The 10,086-nt window shown below is 41.1% G+C and overlaps 1 protein-coding gene across 1 annotated transcript in view; it reads left to right on the plus strand.

Annotated features, from left to right (window-relative positions):
- Positions 1-4,899, plus strand: part of DCUN1D3 (defective in cullin neddylation 1 domain containing 3) — a 30,458-nt gene extending 25,559 nt beyond the window's left edge. The window contains exon 3 of the mRNA XM_018562293.1: positions 3,979-4,899. Within this exon, the coding sequence (XP_018417795.1) occupies positions 3,979-4,462 (484 nt within the window). The 3' untranslated portion in view covers positions 4,463-4,899. The remainder of the gene's footprint in view (positions 1-3,978) is intronic.
- The last annotated feature ends 5,187 nt before the right edge of the window (positions 4,900-10,086 follow it).

The following is a 10,086-nucleotide window of genomic DNA, read 5'->3' on the forward strand; positions in this document are numbered from 1 at the left end:
CATCAGTGTAACACAAAATTAGATCGACTGTGATTTAATGCTCTATGAAAAAATTCTAAAGAGATGATTACTTTTTATAAGCACTGTATATTGCGCCCCCCCCCCATGCTCTTGTTTATAATACTTTTAACACTAGTCCTTACAAGGGGTTTTTTTGTGTGTGTTTGCGCATGTCCCGTGCCAACATGCTGCAGAGTGGGGCCCTTGCTCTGTGTGGGTGAGCAGTGATCTCTTTGCAGAGGTCCATCATGAGTCAGAGCATTGCTGATTGCATAACTATAGGTCTGACTCAGTACGGCGTGTGTCAGACCTCTGGGGAGAGACCACTTCTGCACGGAGAGCAAGGGTCCCACAAAATGTAGGACATGGAACATTTAAACAAAGGTTTCAATCGGGCTTCAATGTATAATACCTATACACACTGTCCCTATTCCGCACTAACAAAGGGTATACATTTACAGCATGTCCCCACTGGTGTGTCTTTTCTACCAGTACAACTATCTCAATAGCGGGTATATCCAAGGTCCCTTTTAGGGATTAAATGTTATGTTTTTGCAGGATGTTTTAGGACTTTTTACTTAAGCATAAGCAGTGTATGTAATATAGCAGTATGTGTTGTAACCAATGCAGTTTTATCTTTTATTGACAACTGAAGTCTGATTGGTTATTATGGAGTGCTGCAAACTGCCTCATCAAAAATTCTGCTTCTCCAAATATAATGCAGGCTGGACAAATCCCAGGATCTTAAAAATGACAGCTGGCACTGGAATTCCTGGATTGGACAGAACGGCTCCTGAATTCCATATTAATTTGTCCTGTCAAAATGTAATTATTACACTTGCATAATTTTTTCAGCCTGAGAGGGCAAGAAGAAACCATGATAATTGTAGTTTGGGCCTACGATGTAGGGAGCAAATAAGGGCATGTTACACATTTCTGTCGATTTTAGCAAGTCACAATCCAGGGAGATAAGTTCTTCACATCTATCCAGAGATGATGCTAATCATAGCAGGCAGTGCGGGGATGTAAATAGTCATCTGGGCTCTTTGACGACATCACAATCTGTGCATCTAGCAAGAATCCTTGTGGCTTTACAGGAGTTCTGCAGATATTGTCTGATTCACTTACCATTAACAAATTAGATGTTATTTTACTGTAGTCAGTGAGTGTAATCAACCTAGAAAAGGGTCTTCACTTGATGCGAGTTTTATATCCATTTACAAGTCTGAGAATGCAAAACCCCCTTGAAGTAGGTCAAATGCTGGTCATATGCACCTGTCAATGATTTCTGAGAGCTCTCCGAACTTCCTGTCCCTGGGTGGGTACAGTCTTTTTTCTAGACCCGCATCTGTTTCCTCATGCTTTTATTGTCCTCTACGGCTAAAAAAGTGATGCAAAAATATCGGTCATGTGTGACAACTCCCTTCAGTGAAATGAGAAGTGCTCAGTAGTGATAAGTCGCATGTTTACTATGGCTTCGTTTTTTGTATGAACACAGAAGCGCTCTCTACTGAGCCGTTCTGTGTTCATTGCCCAGTGCAGGCTACAGAGAAGAAGAGAGAAATATTGAGGACGCAGAGTCCTCAATCTCCTAAGTCAAAAGTGAAATATCAGGAGTCTGTTTAGACCCCCTTATGTTACCCCAAAGCCCCCTGACTGGACTAATTAAATTATAATAAAAATAAACGCCAAAAGCACACACCCAAATTACATACGTTTTGGTAATGCACATTACACACGAAGGGCCTATTAACCCCAGCTGACCGCATTATGGTGTGCAGAAATCACTCACTAGTGCGTGTTGTACACATGCAATGCTATGTTAAAACGCATCACATTGCTTGATTTATTCTGCTTTACCATTTTTTTAAAAATTAAATTTATTCAGCTCTATGCACCGCCGAGTGTTGCGACCTGTCATATCGTACTTTAACATGTGCAGCCAACCTCCAGATTTTTAGCATAAGTTGCTTACTTGCTGTTATTTTTTCTGTTGCTTATATACTTATTTTTGTTTTATGCACCTGTGATTTTTACCATTTCACAAACAGGCATGATTTAAAACGTACAAATATTTATTAACTCGATAAAGTTTTATACTTTAGATTTTGTAGGAATTTTTGAATTTATTTTGCATTTTTGTGCACCAATAATGATTTGTGCTTTTTCTTAAATCAAAAATATTTTGATAAACACTTGCACAACTTTAAACAAGACCTACAAAATCAGTAGCAGAATATCTTTATTCTAGTGGTCCTCTGCTTTTGAAAATGCATAGTTTGGGGTGTCGTTTATCAATTTTGAAGGGTACAAGTGAAAAATAAAAACAATGGCAAAATCTTTGCTTCATACTTCACAGAACTGGGCTTTTAACATTTTCTGGCTGTGTTCTCTTTAGAAGAGACAAGGTCAATAGAAAAGGTGGTGGTGGCTTTCTCTGAGAGGCATAATCTAAAAAGAAAGATGACTTTGTTGATGTGTGGATGTGTATATACAGGGAACCCTCGATTTACGCCAGGGTTAGGTTCCAGAAGGAATGGTTGCAAATAGGAACCAATATAAATTTAAACCCACTATATAATGTAAGTGAGGGAGTTAGGTTCCAGGCTACTCTCAAAAATTACATAATACACTATATTTAAAGCTTTGAAATTATGAATGCTCCAAGGTACCCCTGTGCCCCTAGTGTGGCTCTATGTGCCTCCATATCTCCAAATTAACTTGTTTGCCTCCCTGTTCTCCTCTGTATCTGCAAGTGTACCCCTGTTCTCCTCTGTATCTGCAAGTGTACCCCTGTGCTCACTTTATTTATTTGGGGGGGGTTCCCATTTATTTCCTGTCCCATAGATATAGAAAAGCTGCAAACAGACTTTTTAGCCTATAAACACAACCACTTAAATTTGTATTAAAAGGAATATTGTTTTTATTCTTATGTGACTTTTATCAAAGTTGTACACAATACATCATGTATAATCTCGCTTAGAAATCCACTTATATGGATTTATAAGTGAGATTATACATGTTGATGTTTTTATTCTTATGTGACTTTATCAAAGTTGTACACAATAAAATATTCCTTTTAATACACATTGAAGTGGTCATGTTGGTGCCTAAAAGTTTGTTTGCTGCTTTTCTGTATCCATATATATTAGGATGTGGCACTATCTGAACCCCTGTACACCCCCTCACCTCCCCCACTTCTTCCTCTCCCATATCCACAACAAGAAGTCAGAAGAAATTCCAAAGTGAGGGAAATCACTGGTTGTCACCAAAACAAGTGTCCCTATTGGAAGATTTCCCCTCCCCCCCCCCCCCCCCCCCCCCCCCACAAATGGAAAAAGGGGGTACAGACCGCAATCAAAACCTGACAGGTCTTCTAATACCGCTCCAAAAAAAAAGTGTAGTTTCTTTGTTTATATGTTATGAATGTTTCTACTTGTTATAAAAGGAGAACTAACCTAAGCTCTCGAACACAAAGCAGAGCTCAACTAATGCCTTAAAATCTCTTCATGGCAACACACTCCTATTTCCTGGGTGGTGGGGGGCACCGCCATTCTTAATTCCCTAGGACCTCCCACATCCCCACCCTAACTGCTTACCGGAAATTGTCTACCCGTTCCATAACCTCCTTGTCGATATTCCCGAGTGTGGCTCGGGGTTAATTTTCTGTACCATAAGCGGTAACCCCAAGCCACACTCGGGAATACACAGTGCGTCTCTTACCTTGTCCCTCGAGCCGCGCTGTGTCCTCCGGCCAATGCCGGCACTCGTCTTTCCGGGTTCCGTCCCTTGTGAGCGTCCGCGTCGCAGGGGGGCGGAACCGGCTGGAGAGTCAAAAGTAAAGAAAAAATGAAATCACTTAGAACGAAAAAAGGAAGAAAAAAAATCATACCACCAGGGAGGATAACAGTTGGTGTGTTCCAAAATGTTTTGCTTTATTGAACATTCAGATTTGTTTGTTTTCTTGCTTCCTTGCAGGAAAGAGTTTTTTGAAGGATGCAAGGCAATAAACGCAGACAGCATTGAAGGAATCTGCAACAGGTTTCCCAGTCTCCTAAACGAAGCCAAACAAGAAGATAAATTTAAGGATCTTTATCGCTTCACCTTTCAATTTGGCCTAGACTCAGAAGAAGGGCAGCGGTCACTTCACCGGGAAATAGCCATTGCCCTCTGGAAGCTAGTATTCATCCAAAACAAACCGCTCATTTTGGACGAGTGGTTAGACTTCCTAATGGAAAACCCCTCAGGAATCAAGGGAATCTCCCGAGACACATGGAACATGTTCCTAAACTTTACTCATGTGATTGGACCTGACCTTAGCAACTACAGTGAGGATGAGGCTTGGCCCAGCCTCTTTGACACATTTGTGGACTGGGAACTAGAAAGAAGAAGAAAGGAAGAGGCAACCAAATGCTTAAGATCTACAGACACAGATCATCTGAGTGTAGATGAACAGACTTAGCGTAATGTGGACATCGGACCCCGTTGACCTTCATTAATGTACTTTTATGGACCTTCCCTGGAAATTTAATGGAGAATCCATATATTTTTTGTTCTTTTTTTTGGTTTCTTAAACTACTTTTACACCTATTTCTGCCTTGTATCTGAAAGGGCTCTAAATGCTGGTAACATGTTTCAGGCACTTTCTTACCATTTGGTTATTTTAGGTATTATTTGTTGTTTCTTGTTTGTTTTTTTAATAGGAATATTTTATCTCTTAGTGCCAGAAAGTGTTTCACCTTTTTATATTTCAGGTTTAACTGGCTCTAACTAAGTTAAATGGGGAACTTGAAAAATGCAGGTGGGGGGAGGCGGGTTTTGTTTTCAGTTTATTTAATTAATCCCAATTGAGGTTTTTAGGTTGGGTTTGGGGAAAATAGCAGAGCAATGCATTGTAGGACATGGCAGCCGGGTGGTTCTGCATATTACTGTGTCCTGCATCCTTTTTTTTTTGGATTAAAGCAAAATGTTATACTAACCCCTCCAGTGCCAAAGAGGCCTGCAACACATGTCAATCTGGCACATGCGGGATTGGATCAAACAAACATTAAAAAAATGCAGTTCTCGTTGCGAGTGCCAGGATTGTGCTTTTTCCTTCCAAGATCCTGTGTTGATCAGGACAGTTGTGTACTGTGTGTAGTGGTGTTTACATTGTTGGTGTTTGAGTTGTGAAACTCTTCAGTGCGTTTGGGGGTCAATAACACATTTCCTCTCTAAAGCTATATTGGAGCATTAATCATATTTGCATTAATTCGCAATCGTAGGAAAAAAATGGCATGGTTTTACTATTAAAGGGAATTTGTCATCACAATACTTGACTGAGAATTCTCTGGTGAAAGGAGCCGTTCTCTACTCCTAGCTGTTTACTAGGTGTAGAGACGTTTCATTTCCGCTAATAAGCAGGGGTCAAAAATTAATATATATATATTTTTTCAGTTGCAGGCTTCCCAGTCAAGCGAGCAGTGCTACAATGCATTCCTCTTAACAGATTTGTCTTTGTCTATAGATCATGGAGAGCAATTCCAATTTATTACTTTAAGCCTTGTGTATGAAAACAGGAGGGAAAGGAAACCTATGCCAGAACAACTAATTAAAGCGGACCTTTACCCATATCTTTAAAATAACAACAAACACCTTTTTAGAAATGTTAAAAGAGAAATATGGGGTAAGTGTTTTTCCCCATAGTTCTCTTAAGGGTCACGGGAGGACGCTTGTATATGTCTCATATAAAGCTCAGTATATTGCGAGCTACAGCTCGCAGTATACTGAGACCGCCACAGCCGGGACGGATCCCGACAATGCTGTCGAGGTCCACCCAACTGCGCGAGTGACAGCTGGCTCTGCCTATCTAGAGGCAGAGCCAGCTGTACCCGCCCCCTCCTCCATCCATTCCTCCAGTCAGCGCTGAAGGATCGGAGGGGCGAATCCCTGCAGGGAGACGTGACGGTCACTGTTCTCTGCAGGGAGATCGAGAAGTGAGCGAGCAACGTATATGTTCGCTCACTTCCCGATCTATTGAGCCGACGTGTGACAGTTTAATTGTCACACGTCGGCTCGAACTATGAGGATGAGTGATTTTCACTCACCTAATAGTTCTCCTTTTTAAGTAATGACAATCTACAAACACATACTTCTAGATAATTGCCGGCTATGTATTCTTTGCATATCTTATTCCTCTTTTCTTTCCCAGTCTTCATGGCAGTGGCCATGTTTACTAAGGACAGATTACTAGCTCTCCTTTTGGCTTTCTGGATTTCTGGCACATGTGAGCATGCACATCATCTCAGGGGAGGAAAATGCCTTTCCCTGAGATCTCATGAGATTTCCCAGCAATGCTCTGCTGATAACAAGGCAATCCCAGTGTGCATTGCTGTGGCAAACTGAAGTCATTTGCGCTTTTCAAAGCAGGAAGTGAATGCTCTGCAAGTGTAAGTATTCAAAGTCACAGCATTTTACACCTGACATGTCTGTTATTATTAGTCATCATACATAGAGGGATGCATTGGCAGAATTTGATTTGTGAGTGTAAAGGTCCGCTTTGTGTTTTCATTTCTTCCTATTTACATGAAGAACCAGTTTGGCATTATCAATGGTTTCCTTCCCTGCGGCTTATGTTCATAAGGCCATTTTTATTTTGAATGAGATGGTTTTGGTGCCACGTGTTTTGGAAGAGTGAAATGTTAATTTGTTGGCATGCTTTTTCTGGGACCGCTGGATATATATATTTTTGCTGCAATATCTCTCGGAGTTTAGTCTCCATATGAAATCTGGGAGATGCTGTGGAAGGGTTCCACGATACTATAACATTTCACCTCTGCTTTCCACTTCCTGTTTTGGAACATGGAGGAGTCCGCCTGTCTACATTTGCCCCACGGAGTCCGCCTGTCTACATTTGCCCCACCTCCGGTTTACCAGACAAACGGAACACATGATTTCAGATGTTTGTTGCAGCTCTAGTACTTAAGTTGTAATTGTGCTTTAAGAGCACTGCAATACATCTTTTGGACAGTAGAGCAAATGTGAAGGCAAAAATTGTTGCTGTTCATTAGATGGGGTCCCAAGCAAGGGACTGAGATGTCCATTAAACAAGAAAAAACTATTTTAATCTGTTCCTTTTTTTTTTTTTTAAACCTTATTGCACTTTGCCTCCTTGCCCCTTTTGTATGTTTATTATTTTTGTTTCCATTTCCTGATGTGGTGTCATTGAATCTTGGCCATCCATTGGGCTGCTGTATAACATTTTCTTAGCAGCAGTTAACGTGTGCATGATAAAATTTAATGGATTGATAGTCGAAGCCTGTCTAGATCTTGAAAAGTTGTTTGTTTTTTTTCCGGCCTCTTAATCTGTGTTTTTTATTGAAGTTTACTATGACCCTTGTAATTTGAGAATGGATGTTATTTGATAACTTGCTGCAGGCCGTAATGATGTCCAGTGACTAACAAACCTGTAAGAATGTGACTTTTACTAGTTTAGTTCCTTCTGAAAGTGATCTGCCATTGCAGTCTGTTTGGTGCACACTATTGCTCTTTGCATTAATATTAAAGCATAAGCTCAGGTTTGACATAACAAACATGAATTATTTATATTGAAACTTTTATTTCTTCCTTCGTTTTTTTTATGAGCTTGACTCCTGCTTTTGTTTAATTATCCCAATAAGTCTTTCAGTGCCCATTCAAATATAAATATATTTGATGCAGTGGAACCTAAGGTGTAGTTCCTTTTTTGCAAGTCAAATTTTAAAACAAAAAAAAAAACCTCACTATACAGTATATTTGTTATGTGGTCCCATTCACACAGCTTACCTAAAAAAATAAAAATAGATTTCCTACCTTTTTAGATGTGTATTTGGTGAAGACCTTTGTGCAGATTCCAGGCTACTCTGAGCAGTTTAAAAGGAAAACTAGAGGGTCAGCATGAGCGACAGACTGAACTACCTCTCATCAGCATACAATGATTCTAAGGCCCCTTTTACATGGTCCGATCGGGTGGGGATCTGTGCATTTATCCCCTGATGATCGGAACAGATGTCACTGTTACATCCGTATCTGTCCAGTTTTTTCCTCCCATCTTGCGATGAAGGGAAAAAATGAAATTACCAGAGCCATGTTGGTCTTTGGGAATCAGACGTAAATGCACTTGTGTCCGTTTTTATATGAATTACCCCCAATACGGCACAATTAGGTCTGGCAAAATGGAACTCTCCGTTTGTTTTCGTGACCTGGCTGATGCCGTTGGTAACCGGATTTAAAAGGACGCCCTTCTGTTTACATCTAGCTGCCCATAGAGTAACATTGGGCTTCCAATCAGGTCCGCTTGAAAAACAGATAGGCGGACCTGATCGGAATGCCCATGTGAAAGGGGCTGAAGTATTTAACCTTTTGTTGGGACAGTCCTTCACATCTAGTTTACAACTAGGCATGCACCGATACAGAGTATTTGGGCGAGTACTTTCCAAAGCTTAGCTGAACAAACTGAAGAGAGAAGCTGAATAGTTGCCATGGACAACTGCTGCAGATTCTGTCTGCTTTTTTGATTTCCTCCCTGAGGGTTTAATACTTTAATATTACATAGGGGGAAAACTAGTAGGATTTTTAAGCAGGGATTTGAAAGCACTTAAATATGTAAGGAGCAATTTTGACATTTTGTTTTCAGCATTGCTATGTGAATAGGAACATGACAAATATAAAATGTGTTTTCCTAATTTGGCTGTAAAAGAGTAAATAAACTTTAAGCCAAAACTTTTTTTTTTAGATTTGGATATAGTGGGGAACAATTAGAACCATTCTCAGGTTTTAAATGTTATGACATGGCAGGATTACCCCTCGCATCCCGTCCCACTATTTTTTTTTATCTTTGGGACAGGAAGTGAAGCAAAGTCTCCTCAGTGGGACTTCTAAACACAGTGGAAACCTGACAGAGAATGTCTCCTTTACACCGGTGGTTCTCAACCTGTGTAACCTCAGGACCCACATTTGTCCTTGGTCATGAGGGCGTGACCCAAGTTGCACTGCAATGGAACACACGGCATTGCTTTACTGCTCGTTCCAATGCGGGTGGAAGATGTGTTTGTCGTGTCATTTAAATGAATGTCAATTCACTGCACCTCCCAAATCAGAATGTGCAGTAGGTGTGATTGTGTGGGACTCTGCGATTAATGCGCTGTACTAGTGTGAATGGGCCCTCAAAAGCACTGACAGACGCACACAACCACAGACCAATTTCACACACACTTTTTTTTTTTTTTTTAATCCACCCAGTCTTCCTACCTTACGAGAACTGGAGTGATTCCCCAGCCTGTGTTGTGATGGAGCTCCAGCCATACGTACAGTCACTTATACAGCTCCATGCACACACTGTAGAGGTGCCCAGAGCCAGAATGTGACATCGCTCCGGTCCAGGCACATCTACAGGACATGCAAGGGAGCTGTAAGCAATTCACATATGGATGGAGCTCCCTCACGGCCATAGGCCTAGCCCACCTCAAGCTGACACTCCGCAGCGGGCAGCATATTTTGAATGGCTGCTTGGCGCAAGAACTGACAGTGCTGTGCTAGGGGGAGGCTGAGGAGCCTCTCGTCTAGAAAAGTGGAAGGCATGCAGCGACCCCCTGAACAAGGTGTCGCAACTCAATTTTGGGTCAGGACCCACCAGTTGAGAACCAAGGCTTTACACCAAGGGTGGACAAATTTAATATGAAATCCAGGAGCTATCAGGATTTTTTTAGGAGCCAGCCCCATTGACAACAACTAGAGACAACTTCAAAAGTTGGGCACCAGCTGTCATTTTTAAGGAGCAGTGGCTACCTGGATTTACCCCACTTTGGGGGCAAAAGCCAAAAAAAAAAAAAGATTTGACTTGAGGAACACCTAAAACTGGACATGGAAGGTATAAAAAAAAATGATGGCACCACTTTTACAAGGAATTAAAGTGACATTAAACCCTCAGATTTTTTAACATAAAACAATACGGTAATGTGTGCCTTACTGTAATCCATGGTAGTTTCCCTTCTCTTTGCTGCTCTTCCTTTTAAATCTGTATCTGTTCTCATGCTGGGCAGAACTTCTGTTTTGCAGCAGACTGCCATG

The sequence above is a fragment of the Nanorana parkeri genome, unplaced genomic scaffold (assembly GCF_000935625.1).
Source record: "Nanorana parkeri isolate BGI_ZX_2015 unplaced genomic scaffold, ASM93562v1 scaffold570, whole genome shotgun sequence".
In the NCBI taxonomy this organism is placed as follows: Eukaryota; Metazoa; Chordata; class Amphibia; order Anura; family Dicroglossidae; genus Nanorana; species Nanorana parkeri.